General features: G+C 37.9%; 1 protein-coding gene and 1 pseudogene across 1 annotated transcript in view; one reads left to right on the forward strand and one right to left on the reverse strand.

Moving 5' to 3' along the window:
• LOC21388198 (DExH-box ATP-dependent RNA helicase DExH14) overlaps nt 1-24,805 on the forward strand; it is a 49,261-nt gene extending 24,456 nt beyond the window's left edge. Inside the window, exons 39-49 of the mRNA XM_024171847.1 lie at nt 6,993-7,148; nt 7,265-7,408; nt 7,789-7,856; nt 7,943-8,108; nt 8,189-8,251; nt 14,335-14,430; nt 14,540-14,707; nt 15,541-15,711; nt 16,590-16,739; nt 16,844-16,975; nt 24,277-24,805. Of these exons, the coding sequence (XP_024027615.1) occupies nt 6,993-7,148; nt 7,265-7,408; nt 7,789-7,856; nt 7,943-8,108; nt 8,189-8,251; nt 14,335-14,430; nt 14,540-14,707; nt 15,541-15,711; nt 16,590-16,739; nt 16,844-16,975; nt 24,277-24,372 (1,410 nt within the window). The 3' untranslated portion in view covers nt 24,373-24,805. The remainder of the gene's footprint in view (nt 1-6,992; nt 7,149-7,264; nt 7,409-7,788; nt 7,857-7,942; nt 8,109-8,188; nt 8,252-14,334; nt 14,431-14,539; nt 14,708-15,540; nt 15,712-16,589; nt 16,740-16,843; nt 16,976-24,276) is intronic.
• Nucleotides 24,806-24,881: 76 nt separating this feature from the next.
• Nucleotides 24,882-27,232, reverse strand: part of LOC112093443 — a 3,421-nt pseudogene continuing 1,070 nt past the window's right edge.

Consider the following 27,232-nt stretch of genomic DNA (forward strand, 5'->3'; position numbering starts at 1 on the left):
GAGCCATCACTCGGAATTCGGCCTCTACACTAGAACGAGCTACAACATTCTGTTTCTTGCTCCTCCACGTCACAAGGTTTCCACCAATAAAAGTGCAATAACCGGAAGACCGTTTGTCTACCACTGACCCAGCATAGTTTGCATCTGTATACACTTCAAGCACTACTCCTCCATTCCTTTTGAAGAAAATACCTCTGCCTGGTGTCCCTTTGAGATAATGCAATACTCGGTATGTTGCATGCAGATGTACCTCCTTCGGATTATGCATGAATTGACTAATCACACTTACCGCATATGCTATATCTGGCCTAGTATGAGATAGATAGATAAGTCTCCCCACCAAGCATTGATACATCTCTCTATCCACTGCGACATCTTCTTCTGCTGCTCCGAGCTTCAAATTTGGATCTATTGGAGTGCTCGCCGGCTTGCATGCGGTCTTCCCGGTTTCTTTGAGAAGATCTGTAACATATTTTGCTGTGAGATGAAAATATGTTGCACAATATCTTACGCTCAAAATAATGTGATTTTTTATACAAGTATACACAGCCAGCAAGTAATAAAGAGTGAGTGAGTTATCGTTCCCACGGAGATTGACAATTGAGCTAAATTATAAAAATCTATTGCTAAACACATTAATAAAGAAACTGGTTAAAACGCAAATGATATTCAACTATCGACTACACAATTCAAAGAAACAAACAGTATTAAACTATGAGTAATGTGAATTCAGAGCACTCTAAACTTATCAGATACGATAATAAGGGTAAAAACTAGCTAGGATTTAGAATCCCCCTAAGATGCAGATCCGCTCGTGTTGCTGCTTAATGCTGTAGCAAAATTTTCGTTTCGTCAACCTGGTTTTCACACGTTAATCACAATAATCTTCCCAGATTACTTGTGTTTGGGTTTCTCAATTAGATCTAACATATTCCTATGCAAAACCTAATTTCAAAACATCATTTAATGCACCAATTTCCAGTAGTTATACAAGGTAACAATATATTCCTATACTGTGACAAATCAAGCAAATTCCAATGAGATTTCCTGATCTTGCATCATCCAAGTTAGATCCACTAGATTTATCTTTTTCCAAAGTCAAATCCAATTAATAACTACAAATTAATTTCCATCAATGAGTAGTAAATACGTTAGATGCACTTGGATGAACGGAATTAAAAGCGTCACTTAACATCAAACATTAACTAAGCATCATCACAACTCAGGGTTCATCATAATCCCAGCTATAGCAAATTAGCTCATGTTTACAAATGCAGAACTAAAAGAAATAGCAAAAACCATAATATCCAACATATCAGATTCAATGGAGTTACAGATTTAGAAAAGAGAAGAGATGGAAGATAAACGTGGAGGGGATTCCTCCACTCTCAGCTCGTCCTCGTTGCCTTCTCTCCAAGCTGCTTCCCTTTCCTCCTCCGTACTCTCTCGGCTGTCCTCTGGTAAAAAATGTGCTGAAAAATCTCTCCTCTATCCTCCTCTCCGTGTCTGCCGTTAGCTCCTCTTCATTTTCTATATATATGCCAGCCTCCTTGGACCACGTCCTTTCATTCGCTCAGCTAGGGTACGCAAATGGGGCTCTCAGCCACGGGCACGTGTCAGCTGCTAAGGATTTCTCCCATGATTATGCCATCTCAGCCATCCAAGTACAGCTCTTCAGAATAAGTGGAGAATGCCAGCTGTACAATCCCAGCTTTTTAAGATTCGACCAAAATGAGCTGCTGCAGCATTTCATTGCAAAGTTGTCCTGTCGTTTCCAGCTTTTACTAATAAAAACGACAATTGCCTGCACACTCACTTGCACTTTAGTCTCCTCAAACGTTTTTATTTTTTTTTCTTTCTTTCCATTCATCTTTTCACAAAAAAAAAACAGAAAACGTAAATACCACATACTAGCAACAACAAAACAATAAAAACAATTAAAACTGAAAGATTACTCTCACAAATCACCCTCTTAGTAACAGATTTAAGCTTAGAAATGATTAAGGTAACTCTATTTTCATAGAGTTATCAAAATACCTTGCTTGGAATGAGCCACCTCGATTCCCAGAAAATACTTCAGCCTCCCTTCATCTTAATCTCAAATTCTTTAGCTAAACATCGACTGAGATGCTGCTTTTCCTCATCATCATCTCCCGTCACTATTATGTCGTCAACATATACTAAGAGGACTGTACCTCCCCTAAAGAGTGTTTGACAAACAGTGTATGGTCTCCTTGACTTTGCTGATATCCCATAGCTGTCATTACCTTTGTAAATCTTCCAAACCATGCTCGCGGCAATTGCTTAAGTCCATACAAGGCCTTCTTCAATCTACATACTGTGTGTGCAGCTAAGTTATGACCATAACCAGGTGGAACCTCCATGTAGATTTCCTCCTCTAGTTCTTCGTGCAAAAATGCATTCTTGACATCAAACTGTTGTAGCTCCCAATTATAATTGGCTGTTAATGATAACAAAACACTTGCTGTATTCATTTTAGCCACCGGAGCGAATGTCTCTTGGTAATCAATCTCATAGGTCTGGGTATTACCCCTTAGCAACCAACCTTGCCTTGTATCTTTCTATTGAACCATCTGCCCTATATTTCACGGTGTAAACCCATTTACATCCCACTGGTTTCTTCCCTTCAGGAAATTTCACAAGCTCCCAAGTTCTGTTCTTCTCCAATGCTTCCATCTCCATATTCATAGCGTCTCCATTTTTTATCAGTTAAAGCTTCAGACAAATTGGTGGGGATGGCAATAGTATTTAGGCTGACAAGAAAGGCTTGATGGGATGGCGAGAATTTTTCAAAGGAAAGAAATTGTGCAAGTGGGTATAGAGGCCGACTTACACATTCTCTAACTCCTTTTCTAATGGCAATGGGAAGATCTTGATCATCATTATTCATGTAGTTTTTAGAAAAAGGATTAGAAATTGTTACCTCATTTCCAGGGCTCGGATTGGAGTCTTGAACTTGCACAGATTCCGGGATAGCCTTCTTCCTTCTTGAAAACACTTTGCCTTTGCCAAATCTTACATTCTCAATGGCAGAATTTAGGTTGTCAGGCTCGGGTTCAGGCTTGGGTTCAGTGGAGTGAGGTTTGGGTTCAGTGGAGTGAGGCTCGGGTTCAGGAAAGTGAGGCTGGGGAAACTCAGGTTTTGATGGATGAAGATCAAGAGCTATAAAATCCCCCCTGTCCTTATCTTCCATTATTGAATTCTCCTCCTGAAAATAAGGATCATTGAAATAGGATTTGTCTTCATGGAAAGTAACATCAACCGAGACATAGAACCTTTTTGAGGGAGGATGGTAACATTTGTATCCTTTCTGAGTAGAAGAAGCCCACAAAAACACATTTGACTGCCCTTGGATCTAATTTCCCCCTGTTTGGAGTATGGATATGGACAAATGCCTCACACCTGAATATCCTAGGAACCAGATTATTTGTAGTGCGTAGATTTGGATAGAATGAGGAAAGCACGTCCATTGGACTTTTGAAACCCAAAATCCTAGAAGGCAAACGATTTATAAGATGTGCAGATTTAAGAACTGCTTCCCCCCAAAGGGATTTAGGCACATTTTTCTAGAACATAAAGGATTGGGTGGAATCGAGAAGATGACCATTTTTCCTTTCTGCCACTCCATTTTGCTGTGGAGTATTGACACATGATGATTCATGGATGATTCCTTCCTTTTGGAAATATGGAGTGAGGACTTTATTGAAATAGTCCCTAGTATTGTCGGATCTGAATCTCTTGATAATGACCCCAAATTGGGTCTTTACCATAGAGCAAAAATTTGGAAGGACATTACTGACATCGGATTTCTTTTTAAGCAAAAATATCCAAGTGACTCTAGTACAATCATCAATAAATGAGAAACCATTTTGCCCCTATCACATTAGGAATAGTAGAAGGGCCCCAAATATCAGTATGAATGAGATAAAAAGGAATATAGCTTCTTTTATTACTGATTGGAAAAGGTACATGTTTGTGTTTAGCCAGTTCACACACTTCCCAATTAAAATGTTAAATATCTAGACCTTTAAATAAGGAAGGAAACAAAATTTTGATAATTCTAAACGATGGATGGCCAAGTCGGCGGTGGTGAAGCCAAATTTTTTCTTTATTTGATGAGAGAATTTCTAAGACAAAAGAGTGAGATGTTGTGCCCTTGGTAATGCTTGATTGACTAGGTGTTTCACGAAGGTAGAGTCCATGTTCTCTAGCACGTCCAATTGTCCTCCCCGAACCCTTGTCTTGAAATAAACAATAACTATGGTGAAAAAACACTATGCAATGTGAATCTTTGGTAAGCTTTTGGACAGAAACAAGGTTTATGGTAAATCGAGGAACACGGAGAACATTTTTTAATGTCAATGATGGGCTTATTTTAACATCTCCTATGCCTGCTATAGTGGTTAATGATCCATCTGTGGTAGTTATTTTTCTACTGCTTGAACATGGGGTATATGAGGTAAACATGTTTGGTGAGTGGGTCATATGGTTGGTAGCACCGAAGTTAATGACCCAGGAGCTGGTAAGGGTTATATATGAGACATTTAATCCAATGGAAAATGAAGACTCACCTGAATATGCCAATGAACAAGTAGCTGATGGTTTGTCGAGATTGCCTATAAGGGATCGTACTCGTTCGATTTTCTCTTGGCTGAGACTCCCCATCTCTTGCAGTGTTCCCTCACTTTGCTGCCCTGCTGCAACATGAGCTTGTCCATGACTTTTCGGCTGCTCTCCTTTCTGCCCCCACTCACGGCTTGGTGGTTTCCCATGCAGCTTCCAACACTTCTCACGGGTATGGCATGCCTTCTTGTAATAAGTGCACCGTAAAGTATCTTTGTAGTCTCGGTTTTGGGCCTTCTGCTGACCAGCCTTGACATTCGCAAGTGCCGGTGCCTTTTCTGTAGTCATGGCTGGTTTGCTACCGCCACTAGCCAACATTGCTGAGCCATCAGTGTTCTTTGGTTCAAGCATTATTTCTCTTCTACTCTCTTCTCCCCGAATGATTGCACCACCTCATTGAAACATGGGACCTCTTGCTTTCCAAGAATCTGAATTCTCACCAAGTCAAACTCTGGGTTGAGTCCAACAAGAAAATCATAGACTCTATCTTGCTCAATAAAGGTCTTGATAACTGCAGCATCTTCGGGACACTTGGTTTTAATTACCCTATAATGATCGAGTTCTTGCCATAGGGCCTTCATTTGATTCGCATACTCATTGACCGTTCTTTCTCCTTGTCTCGCAGCAATTGTCTTCACCTTAACCTCATAAACTTGAGCCGCATCTCTTGCCTTGGAGTATGTTTGTTGAATTGCATCCCATATATCTTTGGCGGTTGCCAAAAACATACATGTATCACTGATTTCTGGGGTCATAGAATTCCACAGCCATGCCATAATCATGGAATCCTCCTCATCCCATGCCTCAAACTTGGGATCCCCCAGTTTTGGTCTGGTCCCTAAAAGATGGCTAATTTTTCCTTTTCCTTTCAGCACTGTCCGAATTTCTGGGGTCATAGAATTTCACAGCCATGCCATAATCATGGAATCCTCCTCATCCCATGCCTCAAACTTGGGATCCCCCAGTTTTGGTCTGGTCCCTAAAAGATGGCTAATTTTTCCTTTTCCTTTCAGCACTGTCCGAACCAATTGTGACCACTTAAGGTAGTTTTTCCCATTCAGTCTATAGGCAGCCTGTATATTCTGCAGTTCTCTAACCTGCTAAGACCGTCCATTCTCTATCTCATCCAGCGACGTTGCAACGGTTGTTTCTGCCACCTCTGACATCTTCCAAAGCAGTTTTGAGGGCAATTAAGGCCGGTCCTACACTGCAGACTCCACCAGCGATGAAGGTCGATTTGATTGGAACAATTTCTGGCGGCAACCGTGATAATTGACAGCAACCTTCCCTTGAGACAGCGATCTAATGACTCCGGCGATGAAGGCTGAACAAGGAAACAATTCCGGCGATGAAGACCGAATGAGGAGACGTTTCTGGCGATAAAGGTCAAACAAGAGACCAATTCCGGCAATGAAGGCCGAATGTTAATCCCAGAGATTCAAGCCCTAAGGCTCTGATACCATGTGGGAAAATAGGAGAAGAAAAAATATTTCTTATTCTCTGAATTAATTCTATACAGCCGGCCCTCTTAGGGTTTTATACACAAAAGTAGAATCTCCTAGATTACACCTTATCCTATTATTCATGGGATATCAGGAAACTAACTGATTACCTTAATCCTAGGGATACAAAATATAAATTTCAAACTTTCCTAATATATCCTATTTACAAAATTAATAGATTGCGTTTTCCACAATTATATATATGTATGTCTGTGTACATGCGTGCGCGTATTTTAATAATTGAGATTCATTATAAATCAATCAATCACACACATATCTCAAGAAAGTGGGTTTTCTACAATTCAGTGATTCTATTAGGTCTTATTTGATTTTCTTCATAGCTACCTTTGTTTTCGATATCACAATGTGGACCAAAAATTTTCACAATTTTGTTTTTTTCCCTCACCTTGACAAATCTAGAAGCATAAAAGATTAAAAAAAAAAAAAGGGTGAGAGAAAGAGACATAGTTTGTTCGTGAGTTTGATTCGTTCTTAAGTAATTACGGACATATATTATTCAAGTTACAAGATTGATTAATTGAGTTGGTTATGATAGTGGATGCACTGGAGCATAACAAATTCATTTTTGGCAATCTCTCCCTCTGTTTTGTAGTGTACACAGCGTTGTTTTTAGAGTAAATCTCTTGTTTTCTTTGTATATAATTTTTTTTTTTCATTTATGAAATTTGTTTCTGTTTCCAAGAAAAAAGAAGAAAAGATATTTGGATGAGTGTTTGATATGCTAAGTTTTAATTTCATTTGCTAATTAACTCTCTGCATGAAACTATTTTGGTATAAAAAATTCAGTGAAGCATGTCATTCTGACAAAACTGTTTTGTGTTGCAGGGAACAGAATATTACGATGGAAAAGCAAAGAGATATGTTGATTTCCCAATCACGGATATCATGCAAATGATGGGTCGTGCAGGTCGTCCACAATATGATCAACACGGGAAAGCAGTTATCCTTGTTCATGAACCCAAAAAGAGTTTCTATAAAAAGGTTGAATCAAAGTAGTTCACGTACATGAATGTTCCAATGGCCATTTTTGCATTCCAGCCAAAAAAAAAAAAAGGTCTTATGTTTGGTTCAGATATAATTTGACTTTATGATTGCAGTTCTTATATGAGCCATTTCCTGTTGAGAGTAGTCTGAGGGAGCAACTGCATGAACACATCAATGCAGAGATAGTTTCCGGCACAATTTGCCATAAAGAGGATGCAGTTCATTATCTTACTTGGACTTACCTATTCCGGAGACTGGTATGAATTTTGGTTGATATTTTTGTAGATAGATTCAAAGGATGAAGGAGTCCAAGTCATTTGATAATATTTGCAAAGTCATGTTAGAATGCGCTTTCAAATTATAGATGGATAATGGAGGAGTGGGGCCTAAATTAAATGGTAATGTTTGAAGGATAAAAAAATGCTTAATTTTAAAAGAATAGTTCCATTTGTATGTGAACTTTTAGTAGTCAAAGCTTTTGTGACAAAAAGCATAAAAAAAAAAAAAATGAAATAACAATCTTTGTGGTGTGATGCACATGCTAGGAGGCTGAACCTGAGTATGCAAGAACTATGTAATCTCATATATCCTTGTTTCTCTTGTTCTTCAACTTCTTACGATGAGATCTTTGTTACAGATGATTAATCCAGCTTACTATGGTTTGGAGACGAAGGAACCTGAAATTTTAAGTTCTTATTTATCTAGGTATTATGCGATTTGTAAATGTCTGTGGTGAATCTTGTTTGTATGTTGATTCATTACTTGAATGATTGACTATTCTCCTTTGGCAGGTTAGTGCAAACAACATTTGAGGATCTTGAAGACGGTGGATGCATCAAGATGAATGAAGACAATGTGGAGCCAATGATGCTGGGTTCAATAGCATCGCAGTATTACCTTAGTTACACGACTGTATCAATGTTTGGTTCGAACATTGGTCCTGACACATCACTTGAGGTAATAAGCAGCTTCTGAAGATGTTTGCGATAAAGATTTAAATTACAAATTGCCATTATTGGATGGTTTCTTTGTTTTAGGTGTTTTTGCATATCTTATCTGGGGCATCTGAATACGATGAACTTCCTGTGCGGCACAACGAGGTAATAATCTAACATTTGTTGTTGTTATGTGTAGTTGTTAGGATCCTAGAAATTTCTAACAAAACAGACGAACAAAGGAGAAAGGACTGAAACTTCATTGAATATATTGATAAAACTTCAAAATAGTACAAAGAAACCTAGAAACGGTGGTATTTGAGAGACCAACAACTCTCCCTAAACTCGGTTTCCCAAAACCCCAAATGATTACCGAACAATTCACAAATCAGACATAAGCCCTCAGGAGCTTCTAACCCCCTTATTTATACTAATTTCTACTAACTCTACCAGCCTGCTAACTAAACTAATCCCAAGTTATTAATGGGTCCTAACAGTAGTTTTCATTTAGATAATAGTCACAAGTGTGTTTTGTCAAATGTGTTCTCATTGGAAGAAAAGATTTGGGAATTGACCTTTTTGGGAGGTCTGCTAGTTAGTACTATCGATTTTCAGTGAAAATAGTACATACTAATGCTTTGGTTCTTTTTTCAAATTAGAAAAAAAAAATACTTGTGTTCTGAGTAAGAAGGAATGCAACTGAAAGCAGATTTGAAAGAAAATGATCTGCAATAGTATTGAATGTTGTGGAAATACAATTAAATAGACAGCCAAGGTTAGTTGGCTTATCCGAATAAAAGGGAAAGAAAATCTCCTAATAAAGTGACTGATTTGAATTTAATATTCAAATCAGATTTTATTGACTAATTGCTAATCCTAACCAACCGGGATAATCAATAGGAGAAGATAAGGGAAGATTTGAATATTCAAAATCTTCCGAATTGATTTATCCTAGTGAAATCCGATTAGACCATTCTAATCTAATATGCCGACACTCCCCCTCAAGCTTGGACGTAAATGTCTATGAGTCCTTGCTTGCTTGCTAATTCTTCAAACGCTAGTCCGTGCAGTCCTTTAGTTAGAATATCAGCCACTTGTTGCTTTGTAAGAATGTATCCAACACTGATTATCCCACTCTCAATCTTTTCTGTGATAAAATGCCTGTCCACCTCCACATGTTTAGTTCTGTCGTGATGGACTGGATTGTGTGCTATGCTAATCGTAGCCTTGTTGTCGCAATAGAGCTGCATAGGAAAGTCACACTTAATTCTTAATTCTTCTAGTAGTCGTTTTATCCAGATTGCCTCACAAATGCCATGAGCCATAGCCCTATATTCAGCTTCAACACTACTTCTTGCAACTACAGCCTGTTATTTGCTATGCCAAGTCACCAGGTTTCCCCAAACCTAAGTACAAGTCACTAGGTTTCCCCAAACTTGAGTACAATACCCGGATGTCGACCTCCTATCTTCTTCAGAACCTGCCCAATCTGCATCCGTGTAGATTTTCACCTTCCTATCCTCGTTCTTCCGGAAGAATAGTCCTCTCCCTGGACTCTTCTTGAGATATCTTAATATGCGGTAGACTATATCAAGATGTTTTGGCGTGGTGTATGCATGTATTGGCTAACCACACTGACTGCAAAAGCTATGTCTGGTCTTGTGTGTGAGAGATAGATCAATCTTCACACAAGTCTTTGATATCTACCTGTGTCTACCAGACCTCCATCACCTGAATTCTTCCTTCCTCTTGGTTCAATAGGAGAGTCTATGGGCTTGCAACCGAGCATTCCTGTCTCTTCTAATAAATCCATCATATACTTCCTTTGTGATATGGAGATCCCCTTCTTACTCCTTGCAACCTCCATCCCTAGGAAATATTTCATGAATCCTAGGTCCTTGATCTCGAATTCCCTAGCCATAAGCTTCTTAATTTCCTCCATCTCTTGGAAGTCATCTCCAGTCAATATTATGTCGTCCACATACACGATCAAAACTGTAACCTTATTGTTTGTGGAGTGCTTGACGAAGAAAGTATGATCTGATTGTCCTTGTGAGTATCCATGACCTTTGATTACTTTGGAAAATCTTTCAAACCAAGCTCTAGGTGACTGCTTCAAACCGTATAAAGACTTCTTCAGCTTACACACTGTATTGTCCCGTTTGCCCTCATAGAAACTAGGTGGGAGACTCATATATACTTCTTCTAGCTCTCCATTCAGAAAGGCATTCTTCACATCAAGTTGATAAAGAGGTCAATCCATATTTGCTGCTAAGGATAAGAGAACCCTAACAGTGTTGAGCTTTGCAACTGGAGCAAACGTTTCTGTGTAGTCTATCCCGTAGGTTTGAGTGAAACCCTTTGCTACCAATCGGGCTTTGTACCGCTCTACTGAACCATCTGGCTTTACTTTAACTGTGAACACCCACTTGCATCCCACCACTTTCTTGTCTTGTGGTAGTTCTACTAGGCTCCAAGTCTCGTTTTTCTCAAGGGCATGCATCTCTTCTAGCACCGCAGTCTTCCATTCTGGGACAGCTAGAGCTTCTTCAATTGTCCTGGGAACATCAAGTCTAGAAAGGTTTGTTGTGAAACCACGAAACGAGGGTGATAGATTATCATATGACACAAATTTGGAAATTGGGTGTTTTGTACATGTCCTAACACCTTTTCTTAGAGCAATGGGGTCATCTAGTCTATCATGGAGAGTTTCGGGATTACTTGAGGATGAAGGATTAGGACCCACCATAGGTTCGGATTCAGGGCAGTCCACAGCGCCTGTGAGTTGTTTATTTCCTTGAAAATTTTTCCTCCGAGAGTAGACTTGTAGTTTTGGAGGTGGTGGTTGTGGATTTGGCAACAAAGGTGGCTGCGGAACTGGCTGTGAACAAGGCTGGGACGACTGTTGTGGCTGTGAGGACAATTGTGAAGGTGGTTGTGAATCTTCCAGTTCAGTTTCGGTTTGGATTGGAACTAGAATATCGACAATGGGGGCTGATTGTGGGGTCAAAGCTTCTTCAACTGTGGCTGTGACATCCCATTCCCACACATAAGCTTCTTTATCATTACTCTCCCCCTGAAGCGAAGTGTGGGAATAAAAAGGTATCTCTTCAAAAAAAGTAACATCTCGGGTAACAAAGGTTTTTTTTTTGTTTGTGGGCAGAAACAACGATACCCCTTTTTTGTTGGAGAATATCCGAGGAAGATGGTTTTTATGGCTCGGGGGTCGAGTTTGGAGCGATGTTAGGAATGGACGTGAACAAACGCAGTACAACCAAAGGTTTTAATCGGAAGGTTGTTTGTGAGGATATTGAAGTGTGGGACTTGAGTTGTAAGGACAGACAATGGGGTTTGAAATTTGAGGGGGCGGCTGGGTCGTCTATTGATGAGAAAGGCCGGGGTTAAAATGGCATCACCCCACAAATATTTGGGTACGTTCATAGTGAACATAAGGGCACGGGCCACTTCCAACAAATGTCGACTCTTTCTTTCTGAAATTCCATTTTGCTGTGGTGTTTCAGTATAAGAACTTTGGTGAATGATTCCATGTCGGTCAGGATAATTACCCAAAGTGGACTGGAAATATTCACCGCCATTATCAGTTCTTAGAACTGAAATCTTTTTCTGAAATTGAGTTTGAACCATTTTATGGAAGGTTTGAAAGATTTGGCTGGTTTCAGATTTTTCCTTAAGCATGTAAACCCAAGTCACCCGTGTATGGTCATCAATAAACGTGATAAACCATCGTTTGCCATTTAAGGTTGTTACCCTAGATGGGCCCCATATAAACCTGTGAATCAAGGAGAAAGGCATAGAGGGTGCATATGGTTTTGGTGAGAAAGGTACACGCGTATACTTCGCAAATTGACAAATATCACAAGTAAATGAAACAATATCTTTATTCTTGAATAGGGCTGGTAACAAAAATTTCAAATAGGAAAAACTAGGGTGGCCAAGTCTATGATGCCACAACATTATTTCTTTATTACTAGAAACCGAAATAAAAGACACTCCTGACACATGTGCTTGTTGATTCTCAGATTCTGAATTCTCAAGGAAATAAAGTCCTTAATAGGCTCTAGCACTGCCAATCGTCTTCCCCGATGATAGGTCCCGAAATTGACACATAGAAGGGGAAAAATTAGCTACACAGTTATTGTTACGAGTGAGTTTACTAATGGACAGCAAATTACACTTTAAGGCTGGAACATGTAGGACAGAATGAAGAATAAGGTTTTTTGAGATTTGGATTGAACCTATTCCAGCAATAGTAGCTAGAGACCCATCGGCAATCTTAATTTCAGCAGTATTAGAATATTGAGTATAGGAAGAAAAGTGTTTGGAACAACCTGTCATGTGGTCAGAGGCACCGGAATCAATGATCCCCGGTTCCTGGGTATGAAGTGATGAGATTAAGGCTGAATGGTTACCATTATGTGTCGTGGTGCACAACCCTACATTAGAAATTGGCTTAGATGGTGGTGTGAGAAGACGATAGAGTTGCTCTAACTGCTCCTTGTTCAGTGAAATCGAAGATTCTGCGGGTTGTTGTTGTGTGGGAGCATCCATTCCATGCTTATCTTGAGAGGCTTGAAGCCTCTTCCTTCATTCTGCTTCCGAGGGGTCCAGTTTGCTGGTTTCCCATGGATTTTCCAGCAAGTGTCTTTGGTGTGTTCAGATCGCTTGCAATGATCACACCAAGGCCGGTTTCTTCTTTGTTGGTTTTCGCTGTTGAATTGTGGTCCTCTTGCGGCTAAGGTAGACGCATTCGTGGTTGAGTTTCCAGCATCATTAGAAGTCGAGATCATAGCATCATTGGGGGTTCCTAGCATTAATCTCTTTCGGCTCTCTTCCTGCTTCACTTATGAAAAAACCACACGAACATCTGGTAGGGGCTTCGTACGTAAGATCCTTCCACGAACATCATCTAAGGTTTTATTAAGACCAAGCAAAAACTTGTAAACTCTCTCTTTCCAGAATTTTCTTGTATTGCTTATGATCCTCGGTACAATGCCAAGCTGTTTCGTCAAGGATGTCCAGTTGCTGCCAATGGCGTGATAGAGTATTAAAGTATTCTGTTACACTTAATTCTCCTTGGTGAAGATCGTTCAGAATTCCCTTGAGCCTGAAAATCTCTGAAGTGTTTTCCCTATTGGAGTAACTCCGCTTCACTGCATCCCACATCTCCCTTGTTGTTTTGTAATGCATGAAGTTTTCTCCCATCTCGGTATTCATGGAGTTGATCAGCCATGACTGAACCATGCTATTTTCTGTTTTCCAAGTTTTAAACTTGGGATCCTTTTCATGCGGTTGTGCAGCATCACCGGTGAGGTAGTCTTCTTTTCCCTTTCCTTTGATGAACATCATTACGAAATGTGACCATTGGACGAAATTTTGTCCATTTGAATTTAGGACTTGTGATTTGCTGAAAAGAGGCTTCAAATCCATTGATCTGGATCGGATTGACAGCCCCTAAAGAGGCAGAGGTAACCTCGGATGATGAGGTTTCTTTCCCGCCGACCATTCCGTATTTTGTCATTCCGGTTGGCAGAGAAAATTAAGGTTCAGAGTGGCTCTGATACCATGAAAGCATATTTGAAAGAAAATGATCTGCAATATTATTGAATGTTGCGGAAATACAATTAAATAGATAGCCAAGGTTAGTTGGCTTATCCGAATAAAAGGGAAAGAAAATCTCCTAATAAAGTGACTGATTTGAATTTAATATTCAAATAAGATTTTATTGACTAATTGCTAATCCTAACCAACCGGGATAATCAATAGGAGAAGATAAGGGAAGATTTGAATATTCAAAATCTTCCGAATTGATTTATCCTAGTGAAATCCGATTAGACCATTCTAATCTAATATGCCGACAGAAACTAGTCACAATTAAATATAATTTATTCATATATAGCAACTAGGACTAAATAGTCCAAAATAGATGAGTAAAAAGGAACGAAACCAGTTCTATTAATTCGTTTCTATTGTACGTACTCCGTTCACTAAGTTATTAATGGCTCCATTATTTCTTGAGATGAGATTTTTAAGTGAAATGCTTTGTCTTTTCAATCGAATTTATGACATAATGCAGGAAGGACGAAATCCTTGTCCCATTTTTCTTAGAATCTCCCGTATTTTTTTTATTTGCTGGATATATATGCATGCTATTGCTATCTAATGTTGTTACCGCTTAAAGTTTTATTTAGTGTAAGAAATGAAAGTTTTACCTTGGACTTCAATATCAGGAAAATTATAATGAAGCTTTGTCCAAGCGAGTTCAATATATGGTGGACAAGGATCGGTTTGATGATCCTCATGTCAAGGCCAATCTGCTGTTTCAGGTCAGAATCATCTTTTTCCATCATTGTGACCTTGGTGAAAATCACTCTCTTACTGTCTTCTTTTTCATCTTGTTTGTTCTTTATCGTACACATAATTTTTGTCATTCAGGCACATTTTTCTCAGTTAGAGTTGCCAATCAGCGACTATGTCACAGACTTAAAGTCAGTCTTGGATCAAAGTATACGCATTATCCAGGCCATGATAGATATATGTGCTAATAGCGGATGGCTCTCAAGCTCAATCACTTGCATGCATCTTTTGCAAATGATCATGCAGGTATTCCTCTACTGTTGCATTTTAATCCATTTCTTCATCAATCAAAGAAATTGCGGTACTGTTTTCAAAAAAAAAAAAAAAAGAAATTGAGGAAGATAGTAGGCTGCAGCATGCAGTATTTATTAATTTGGTTATGTCAAATTGAAGTGAGATAATTTGTCTAATTGCTTGCAAGAGAGGGAGGAGAAAGGGGAAAAGGGCATTTCTTTTTTACATTCCTCTTTTAGTAAGAATACCTTTAAACACTTGATGGTCACTGAGATTTTGAAACTTCCATAACTCAAATTCCAGGATTTAAGTCGCAGTTATCATAATTGATTACTTAATGTAATTGCTATCATCTCACGACCTAGGTTCAGAGCATCAAACAAAACAACTGAAATTACTGGCTGAAATTTAAAGAGATGGAACTTGTATGTTAATATGAAAAAAAAAAAAAAGAAATCATCCTAAATTTTGATCAGACAGAAGAAAGCTTATAAACTTGTTTTCCCCGTGACCCAAAGAGCTACACAATATCTAACTCTCCCATATAACATAACTGGCTTTCTCGAGATCCTCAGTATTATTTTAGAGGAAAGCTCTTCCTCTCCCTGTAATTAAATTTTGATCATCAATATATAGTTTCTTGTTTCAAAAAGAAAAAAAATAAAATAAAAATAAAGGAAAACTAAAGTCAAGTCCAAAAAAAAAAAAAAAAAAGACTAGAAGGTTTGAATAAAAGTTCACAGCAAATTAAGACTTCATAAGTTTGATGGTATTTGATGCTGTTGTTTTTTGGTTTACATGCAGCAGCATTGCTCTCCCTTGATATAATGTTTTGATTTTTTCAGGGTCTATGGTTTGATAAAGATTCTTCCTTGTGGATGCTTCCCTGCATGACTGTTGAACTTGCGGATTCTTTAAGCAGAAGGGGAATTTCTAGTTTGCAGCAATTATTGGATCTCCCTAAGGCAGCATTGCAGAGCATGATTGGAAATTTCCCGACTTCAAGATTAGTTCAGGTTTGGAGCCTGCAAATTGTTTTCTTTGCTGTTAAGCATCTATTGAAGGTTTATATCTGCATCTTAGCGTTATGGGATGGTCATGATCTTCTTTTGTGGAAATACACTTCCCTCATACTCATAATTTTACTCCTTTTAAAAAAAAAAAAAAATCAATTCAACATGATTTGACTATTTACTTCTCAACTAGGAGGCACGTTGTTAGCTGCATTTGCACCCTCGTAGGTGATATTGTGCGTATCCAGCCATAGAAGAAATCAACTTCTCCTTTTCACTTCTCTAGGATAGTTACGCTTATTGTATATATTATATCATAATACCAAGAAAGGTGCCATCACTTATTATTAAAAAAAAAAAAAAAAAGCCTCAAGGGTCCCAGAAGTATGGTTTGGATAGAAATCTGAACTGGAATTATGTCCGCCAAAAACATTTGATAATTGTTTGGTTTACTTATAAAAAAAAAAAAAAAAAAAGGGACAATTACGTGCAAAACATTAGTCATGCTTTCTACATGTCATTTTTTCTTTTTGAAAGGAAACTTTATATTGACAATGGAGTTATGTTCTAAATTGATTTCTTTTTTCTGAAAAAAAAAAAAAAGAGGCAGGGAAAAAAAGTGGCCTACTCATGTAGATGATTTGGGGGTGGTTGTTGTCAAGCTAAAATTGCTTGTGCAGACTTTCAAAAAATGAAATAAAATAAAATAAAATTGCTCATGCAACTTCTTAGGACTTCTTTTGTTTATTTATTCATTTTCTTTTTCTTCGTTGATTTTGGGGAGTGGACGCGGCGGGCGAATCTTTTGACGAAATGCTAGTCCCTTCTGTCTTTGGGAGGTGGACATGTGAACTAATCAATATTTCCCTTTTTGTTATTAGGATCTGCAGTACTTCCCCCATGTCCAGGTAAAATTAAGACTCAATCGGAGGGGAGTTAATGGTGGAAAATCTCCCTCTCTGAACATCAAACTGGAGAAGAAAAATTCCAGGAGAAAGTCCTCAAGAGCGTTTGCCCCTCGGTTCCCTAAGGTAAATGGTTCATCTTGTTCTTTCTTATATATATGTGTGTCTATATATATATATATATATATGCGTTAATCAGACTGAATCTTAACTTGATGTATTTTGCACAGGTGAAAGATGAAGCATGGTGGTTGGTTCTTGGTAACACCTCGACCTCAGAATTATTTGCTCTGAAGAGAGTGACTTTCTCTGACCACTTGGTTACCAATATGGAGTTACCATCAGAGCCAACTGCTCTCCAGGTTAGAATGCAATCATGCATTGCTTATTTTCAACTTTCTTTACATTTGTTTTTTTCTTGCTGGTTATTTCATGAGAATATTTAAGATGCATTAGGTCTTTGTATATTTTTTATCAGACATCAGTTTAACAGATATATCAACTAATGTGACATACTAGAACACGAGTCTTTATTGGTGCCTCAACATAAGATATTAGACTACTTGCATTAGAGCATCTCCAACCCACACCAAAATGGTGTGGAAAAGGTGAACTGCTGCTGGGTTTAATCTCTAACCCACTTTTTTTTTTATGGCGACTTGTCGTGAAGGGTGTTGAATGAACACGCATATATGTGTTTCCACTGTTCATTCAACACCAAATGCGTTTTCCCTTTTTTTAAATTTTTTTTTCGCTTTTTTTAATTTGCAAATAGGTTACAAATTTTGTTTCTATTGTTACCCCAATTTCTTATTTTTCAACACTTTTTTAATTCTTTTTTGCTACCAAAAAACGAAAAAGCTTTCATTTGTGTCCCACATTGTTATTTTTTTATGGTTAATTTTAATATGGAGAAAAATTAATATGTAAATGAAAATTATTGAGAGAAAAGGTAGGCTCTCTTATTTTCTCTTATTACTTGAATGAAAAATTAAAGCTATATATATAGGGGAATGCTTGCAGTCTGCAACCGTGTGAACATAATAAAAATCAAACAGAATAAGGGAAACAATCTAGCCTAAATAAGGAAAGAGAATAAACGGAAATTAGGTAACTTAATACAAAATATTCAGCTATCCTAATATAGAATAATGCAGCCCTAGAAATCCGAACTAACTAAGGCAAGATTTCAACACTCCCCCTCAAGCTGGGTTGTAGATATCATCCATACACAGCTTGTGATTCAATTCTTCAAAGTTAGTTCGTGGAAGAGCTTTAGTGAGTATGTCCGCTGTTTGGAACCTGGTAGGAGTGTAGACCAGTTGTATAATTGCTTTCTCAATCTTCTCTGAGATGAAATGCATGTCAATCTCTATGTGCTTTGTCCTGTCATGATGCACGGGATTCTTTGCAATGCTTATGGCTGCTTGGTTGTCACAGAACATCTTGATGGACTTCTCACTTGGTACTCCTAGCTCACCAAGTAGTCTTTGTATCCACATTCTTTCACAGATACCTAGAGCTAGTGCTTTGAATTCAACTTCTGCACTGCTTCTTGAAACTACAGATTGTTTCTTGCTCCTCCAAGTCACAAGATTTCCCCAAACATAGGAACAATACCAAGATGTAGATCGCCTATCTAAGATATCTCCTGCCCAGTCTGCATCTGAGAAGACTTCAATATCTCTACGGTCATTCTTCTTGTATAACAAGCCTTTCCTGGTGTCATCTTAAGATACCTTAAAATCCAGTTCACAACTGCCATATGTTCTTCTGTTGGGTTGTTCATAAACTGACTTACAACGCTAACAGAGAAACCAATATCAGGTCGTGTGTGAGAGGTAGATTAGTTGTCCTACTAGTCTCTGATATCTCCCCTTGTCTACTGGAGCACTATTTTCTTCAGTCCCTATCTTTTTCGTTGAATCCATTGGAGTGTCTGCAGGCTTACATCCCAGCATGCTTGTCTCCTTTAGTAAGTCCAAAACATACTTTCGTTGAGAGATGAATATTCCTTTCTTGGATCGTGCCACCTCCATGCCTAGGAAATATTTGAGCCCACCGAGCTCTTTGATTTCAAATTCCTCGGCCAAAAGCTTCTTCAATCTCAATAATTTTCCTTCATAATCACCTGTTAGAATAATATCATCAACATACACAATCAGTACTACTATTTTCTTCTCTGGAGAGAACTTCACAAACAGTGTATGATCTGCCTGACATTGGGTGTACCCATGCCTCACTACTGACTTTGCAAACCTGTCAAACCATGCACGAGGAGATTGCTTGAGTCCGTATAGAGATTTTTTAAGCTTGCACACTTTGTTGCTGTTGAGGGAATTTTCCAGTCCCGGTGGTATTTCTATATACACTTCTTCTTCCAGATCACCATTTAAGAATGCATTTTTTTACATCTAGTTGGTGTAATTGCCAATCTCAGTTTGTTGCAAGGGAAAGAAGAACCCGGATAGTATTGAGTTTGACAACTGGAGCAAATGTTTCCTGGTAGTCTATTCCATAGGACTGAGTAAAGCCCTTAGCAATCAGGCAGGCCTTTAGTCTTTCGATACTACCGCCAGCCTTATATTTGACAGTAAAAATCCACTTACAGCCAACTAGTTTCTTGCCAGGAGGGGGATTTGATATTACCCATGTGCCATTTTTCTCCAAGGCTCTAACTTCTTCACCAGCTGCCTTCCTCCACTCTGGATTCTTGAGAGCTTCCTGAATAGAATTAGGTACCTGCACACTATCAAGAGCCGAAACAAATGCCTGATAGGATGGAGATAATTTTCCATAGGAGACAAAGTTGTAGATGGGGTGTTGTGTGCATGTTCTACCACCCTTTCTTAGAGCAATCGGCATATCACAATCATCAGTGGCAATTGCTTCATTCTCAATCTCAAGAGTGGAAGTTTACTTATCTGAGTGAATTTGAACAGGTTTTGGACTCAGTACAGATTCTTGAACATGTGCGAGAGGAGTTGAGTGCTCTATCTCCCTTTCGGGTCTTTTCCTTCTAACATAGACACGAAGCTCTTTACTTGGAGTTTGTGGTGATTTGGAGTGATTGTGGATAGGAGATGATGGATTAGAAACTGGATTTTGTGGTGAGTTTGCAGGTGGTTGTTGACTTTCGGATTCATTGTCAAGTTGTGTATGATCCATAGTCTCAGGAAGAATTTCATTGGACTGTGGTGAATGACCAGAATAAGATTCAGTATTGGTTGGAACATCCCAAAGCTGATATTCTCTCATGTTCTCCCCTTGAATTTCAGATATGGGGTAGTAGGGTTGATGTTCAAAGAAGGTCACATCCATTGAGTTGTAAAACTTTTGGGTAGTAGGTGAATAACACTTGTACCCCTTTTGGTTTGAGGAGTACCCAAGAAAAATGCACTTAATGGATTTAGGATCTAATTTGCTACGATTTTGCTGATGGATATGAACAAATGATGAACACCCGAATACCTTTGGATCTAAGGAAGAAATAATTTTGGTATGTGGGTAGTTTTGGAGAAAGACTCAATAAAGAGTTTGGAATTGGAGAACTCGGGAGGGCATTCTATTGATCAGGTATGCAGATGTAAGGACTGCTTCTCCCCAGAAATACTTTGGAACATTAGTGGAGAACATGAGAGATCGAGTTACCTCAAGTAGATGTCTGTTTTTTCTTTCTGCAACCCCGTTTTGTTGGGGAGTATCAATACAAGAGCTTAAGTGGACTATGCCCTGACTCAAGAGGTAATTACCAAGGATAGTTTTGAAGTATTTTTTGGCATTGGCAGTTTTTAAAACTCGAATCTTGGTTTGGAATTGGGTTTGTATCATGGAATTGAAATTTTAAAAAATTTGACCTACTTCAGATTTTTCTTTCATGAGAAATATCTAGGTCAATCTATTGTGATCATCAACAAATGATATGAACCATCGAGTTCATGTTATGTTTTTTACTCTTGAGGGGCCCCAGACATCACTATGGATCAAGGCAAATGGTTGAGATGGCTTATACGAATGACTAGGATAGTTACTACGAGTATGTTTGGCAAGTTGACAAATTTCACAATAAAAAGGCATTGAACTTTTATTGATAAACAAAGAAGGAAACAGTTTTTTCAGATACATAAAATTTGGATGACCAAGACGATAGTGCCATAGCATAATTTCACTATCTTTATTGACATAAGAATTTAAAATTGACTGACTCTTAAAGGACACACCATTTTCATTTTGAGCTTGTCTTCTTAGAGGAGTGTTGTTTTTGAGTAGATAGAGCCCAGAACGCATCTCAGCACTGCCAATCTTTCTCCCAGAATCCAATTCCTGAAATTCACACAAGTTTGGAAAGAATTTAGTTACACAATTCAGATCACTGGTCAATTTACTAATTGAAAGTAAATTACAGTCCAAACTAGGAACATGGAGGACAAAGCTTAGAATCAAGTCCTTAGTAATTTGGACCGAGCCTGTTCCCTCAACTTTGGATGAGGAACCATCAGCAATTCGGATGGTAAGGTTCTCACTAGATGGCCTGTATTAGTGAAATATAGTTGCATCTCCCGTCATGTGATCTGACGCTCCAGAGTCAATAATCCATGGTTTCATGTGCCCTTTATTAGCTATAAAGGCCATTAGAAGGTTACCTTTTTGTGCTAACATACTGGTTCCAGGCACCGAAGTACTTGGCTGAGGTTGAATATTCTGGCTGAAAAACTTTTGTAGGACTTCAAGTTGTTCTTTGGTGAAAGGATTTGTCTCACTTGCGGCCGGACTATCTTCTTTGGAGGCAGCAACATAGGCACGATTTTCTTTGTCATTTGTTGGTCGTGAGGGCTTCCAATCAGCGGGTTTGTCATGAATTTTTCAGCAATTCTCTCCTCTGCCGGTTGTCAATATTGTTGTTTGTTGGCGGTCCTCGTGCTGCAAGGGCAAATCCTTCAAGTGTTGGGGTAGATTCCTGAGATCCCATCATCACCTTTTTTCCTGCTTTCTTAACGTCGAACTTCTGAGAAAACCTTACGAATGCTAGGAAAAGGTTTGGTCCCCATTACTCTTCCTCAGACTTCGTCTAAATTTTTGTAGCCGAGAAGAAACTTGAACGTCCGTTTCTGCTCGACAATTTTCCGGTAGAGGGCTGTGTCATTAGGGCACTTCCATGTGTGGACTTCGAATACATCAAGATGTTGCCAATAGCGGGTGAGAGTATTAAAATACTCCCTAATAGCATCCCAGATTTCTTGTGTTGTTCCGTACAAGAGAAAATTCTCTCCTATCTCATTGTTCATCGAGTTAACCAACCATGACATTACCATATGGTTCTCGGTTTTCCATTGCCTATATTTGGGATCATTCTTTTCTGGAATGGTGACTTCACCAGTGAGATAGTCATCTTTGCCTCTCCCACAGATAAACATCATAACCGACTGGGACCATTGGAGATAGTTCTAACCATTGAGTTTGTGGCCGGTGATGAGGAGAGGAGTGTCCGGTCCTCCATGGCTGCTCGAAGTTGGTGCGGCAGTTTCTGGATTGGAGGTTACTTCGGATGTAGAGGTTTGTCTCTCAGTAGCCATGCCGAATTTGGCCATGAAGAAGGGATTAGGGTTTTTCAAATGTAGGCTCTGATACCATGAAAATTACTGAGAGAAAAGGTAGGCTCTCTTATTTTCTCTTATTACTTGAATGAAAAATTACAACTATATATATAGGGGAATGGTTGCAGTCTGCAACCGTGTGAACATAATAAAAATCAAACAGAATAAGGGAAACAATCTAGCCTAAATAAGGAAAGAGAATAAACGAAAATTAGGTAACTTAATACAAAATATTCAGCTATCCTAATATAGAATAATGCAGCCCTGGAAATCCGAACTAACTAAGGCAAGATTTCAACAGTAAATAATACAAAATGCAATTACATAATGTAAAAACATCAAACATTTATACCAACATGAATTAAAATTACATAATATTAAAATAAGACTAGAACTCTAACATGACACAAAATTCATAACGTAAAGCAATGAAATTAACCACCTTTTGGGCCAACAATCTAGTATTCTGATAAATTGGTTCCAGATCCTCCAATATTGTTGAAATATTAACCAAAAGCATATGCGGAAGGAGATTGTTGATGTTGTTGTTAAGCTCTTTTTTCTTTTTTGTGCAAAATTTGTTCTTGTTCAGCTCAAATATATTGACGAATGCTCGGATCGGAGACCGACTTCAAGTCTCATAACAAAATTTTGTTTTCTTCTTTAATTTCTTTCAAGGCCAAATTCTTCTTTCAAGTCTTGCCTTTTTTAACAAGAATTTAGCCTCGAAAGAAAACTAAAGAAGAAAACAAAATTTTGTTACAAGACTTGAAGTTGATCACTAATCCAAACATTCGTCAGTATATTCGAGCTGAACAAGCGCGAATTTTACAAAAAAAAAGAGTTGAGCAACATCAACAACTGTCATTTTGGCTAATATTTCAACGATATTGAAGGATCCGAAATCTATTTACTAGAATAATAAAGAAGATGGCTAATTTCATTGCTTTATGTTAGGAATTTTGCATTATGTTAGTGTTCTAATTTATTTTTGATATTATGTAATTTTGACAAAAAGGCTAAGATAATAAGGAGAGCTCTGACTTTAGCATTTATTTGGGTTCTCTGGTTTGAGAGAAATCAGAGTTTTCGAGGAGAAGGAGATGCCTTTTGAAGATTTATTCGAGAAAGCAAAATTCCTTGCATCTTTGTGGTCTTCAACTGATTCTTCCTTTAAAAATTTTCTGCTTTTGCTGATTTTGTTAAGTTGGGATGACATCTTGAATAAGATGGGGCTTTAGAATCTATTTTCTATTTTTCTAGTAGTTTTTGTCCTTGTTTTGGATTCTCGGTTTAGCTTTTCATTTGGTGTTATCTGTTTTGTTCTCTTTGTTTCCTTTTCGATGGATTTCTCATCCATCTTGAAACTTCTCTATATTTTATTTGATCAATGAAGTTTCCTGTTTCTTATTAAAAAAAAAAAATCATGTTGGTATCAAGCGTTTTTACATTATGTAATTGATTTCGTGACATTTACATATTAATTAACCATAAAACAAAATTAACAATGTGGGACACAAAAGAAAGTTTTTTTTTTTTTTTTTTTTTTTCCGTTTTTGGTAGCAAAAAAGAAAAAGGTTTGTTGAAATAGAAGAAATTGGGGTAACAATAGAGAACAACTATTGTTTTGTGGCCTTTTTGGAAAATTAAAAAAGCAAAAAGTAAAAACAAAAATAAAAACTGACTTGGCATTTGGTGTTGAATGCATTTCTACTGTTCATTCAACATCCTTCATGGCAAATTGTCGTAAAAAAAAGATGCTGGGTTGGGGATGAAACCCAGTGGCAATTCACCTTATCCACACCATTTAGGTGTGGGTTGGAGTTTTTCTTACGCCATTTTGGTGTTAAAAGGGTTGGAGATGCTCTTAGCTTATAGCTTTTCTAATTGTGCATCGTGCATTGTAGATCGATATACTTGCATTTTCGTAATTAAGCTCTCATGAGGGAGTAAGATATGATGTTTCTTGTTATTTATGATTTGACATTTTTCTTTTTCTTTTTCTTTTCCCTAATAAAATTAGTTTCTAATCTCATACTAGTTTAACTCATTAACGGCTCTATTTCCAGGGAATGAAGCTGATTATAGTTTCAGATTGTTATCTTGGTTTCGAACAAGAGCACCCTATTGGCGAAATCAATATACAGCAAGCAACTTCTTATTGAGACTTGAGAGAATCAGAACTCAAACTGAGCCAATTGGGTAATTACAACCTGAGATACAAGCCGGATGGGCAGACCTCTAAGGATCCGGTAAACTGGATAGCCCCAGTTTGCGATATATAAATAATATAAAATAAATGGAGGACTATCAGAACGTGCTTATATTTTTGGCTTGAAGCACATTCTTGAATCGCCAAATTCATGGCCCGCAGCATCTTCAAATGTCATGGATAAAAGAGGATCTTCTGATCAAAAGAACCAAAGTGTCGTACAAATTGCATATTTAGGAAAGACCAAAAGAGCTGTAGAACAATTTACAGTGTGCAAATGCCTGCTGAAAATTTTCGTAAGTTGTTGAAACGTGTGCAGTGCAATTGAACAGATGTAATAATTTTCTGTTAATCGAGCTCGAATCCAACGGACGTATATTTATCTACACAATGTATCTTTGGCAAAACAGAAAAGAAAAGAAAACAAAAGAATAAATACAGAATGCACAACAGTTTTCTTCTGAAGCTGGTAAATTCATAATTTGTTGGTGGATTAATCCCAATCAGCATCAAAGAACCCAGCATCTTTCATTTCGGAGTAGTATACATTGTCCAAAAGAAAGTCCTCTGAAAATCAAAATGCAAAATCAGCATCAAAGAACCCAGCATCTTTCATTTCGGAGTAGTATGCATTGTCCAAAAGAAAGTCCTCCTGTGAAAATCAAAATGCAAAACATCAGAATTATAGCCATCAAACAGGTTATCAGGAAGAGCAGAACAAAACTGTTTTAACATTAAGGTAACAAATGATCACCTGGAAAAAATCTTCTAGGAAGGTTACATATAGGAAAGGAAGATACAGAGAGTGATGGCAGATAGCAGTAAGATAGTATAACCTGTCGACAGAAATGGAAAATTCGTACTAGTGTAATATTGCGAGGAGATGAAAAATCAGAAAATCTCATTTTCAATCGGCTAAAAATTTGCCCATACCAAATGCCTAAACCGGCCCCTATCACTGCAAGCGTACAAGCAAACATTGCTACTAAATTTATCGCGAACATTGCAATGACGTAGTTGTAAAATGTTGGCCTTGCTGCAGAAGAAAACAAGAGAACTACATGTTGAAAACTAATGGAACTCTGGCAAGATGAACGATAGATGAGAATATGAAAGATACTCACGAGGCAGTTTCTCTCTCCATTTCGAGAAATGAACAAATACTATGAAGCCATAAACTGCAGTGAGCACTAATTTGTGGACGAGCCACAAGCCCCACTTTACACTATGCCTAGTTGGAGCGTCATCGTCGATGAAGAGCGGCGCCCCAAACCCAAATACATAAATCGCCTGGGAGGCATCAAAGAGAAGAAAATTGAATCATTAATCGAGGTACAAGATTCAAGTATGCTACGTGGTATTCAACAAAAAATACATAGATCTATGTGTAGTCATCTAATTGCAAAAAAATCTCTTATGAAATAGGAGATAGATAACCTACTCAACTTTGAACCTGTGCTATTTTCTCAATAAAAGACACTGGAACTAACTGACAGACTTCTGCCAATGATCAAATCAACAGGAAAAAATAAGTCTTAAAAGCGGATTTAAGAAGCTAACAACCTTTCAGTTTTCATACATGCACACAACAATATCCGCGCATTTGCAAAGATAAGCAAATGCGAAAATATTACCTTCAGAAGAAGAACATCAACAGCCACTGCGATCCCAGAGACGAGAAAAGTATGTGTTAAAGCTTGAACACTATATTGTAATTTTCTTGGAGTAAGAAAACCACCAAGCTAATTTCCAAGAAAACCATTCCAGTTGCTGTGAACAAGGACAGCAGATTCCATACAACCTCCTTCCCAGGAGAACACTGCAATGCCTGTTTTCTCAACCCACAAAAATGTACATAAGAAAAGGAGCTACCAAAAAACTTTGAGCAATAGTCAAAAGCAAATAATGATCTAAGGTGCAAACTTGCCAACTGACGAGTTCAAAGTAATTCAATGTCTCATAATCTTTGAATCAGACAAAAACGAAAATACAACATTTACCAACCTTAGGTTATTGAGCCCAATTGAGCAATAAAAGTAGAAAATGATATATATCCCATGCGATAATACTCGTAAAATGGTGAGTCAGCACTAAGTTAAGTCTCACCTACCCAATGGTGAGTCAGCACTAAGTTAAGTCTCCCCTACCCACCTAACAGGACCTCCTATTTAAGTAGCGAGATTTTAACAGGAATGGATGAATAGAGATGCTAGTAAAAGTGGTTTACATCAATCCACAAATAAGTTAGTATCCTCCTAGTTTTTTGCTTTTGTTTTTTTGTTTTTTGTTTTTTGTTTTTTACTTTTTCCCCTTCATTCGTGTAAAACCAAGAAATAGTAATAGAAGAAACCCTTAAAAAAAAAAAGAAACGAATTTGTTAATTAAATTAAAAAAAAGTTAAATTGAAAGAAAATTCTCGGGGACAAGATGAGAATTCAGAAATACTTTTGGGCTAATTTAAGCTCGTTTATGAAAGTGAAACATTAATGACTCAAAACACGTTTCCAACTTAAATGATCATTGACAAGAAACCAGAAAACTCTTTGAGCTATTTTAAACTCATTTGTGAAACATTAAGGGCCTGTTTGTTTCTGGTCTCGTTTTCATTTTTCACAATTTTCGAGAAAAAAAACTGAAAATGCCTACAAAAAACGCGTTTGGCGTAAAATTTTTTAAAATCAAAACTGAAAACACCTGTTTTCATTTTCTCTTTTTTCTTCATGATTCTGAAAACGAATTTTTTCCGTTTTCATTTTTCTTGTTTTCACTTCCAAACTTCTGAGATTGAGCGCCGCCGCCGCCGTCCCGCCCCC

This window comes from Morus notabilis, unplaced genomic scaffold (assembly GCF_000414095.1).
Source record: "Morus notabilis unplaced genomic scaffold, ASM41409v2 Scaffold1255, whole genome shotgun sequence".
In the NCBI taxonomy this organism is placed as follows: Eukaryota; Viridiplantae; Streptophyta; class Magnoliopsida; order Rosales; family Moraceae; genus Morus; species Morus notabilis.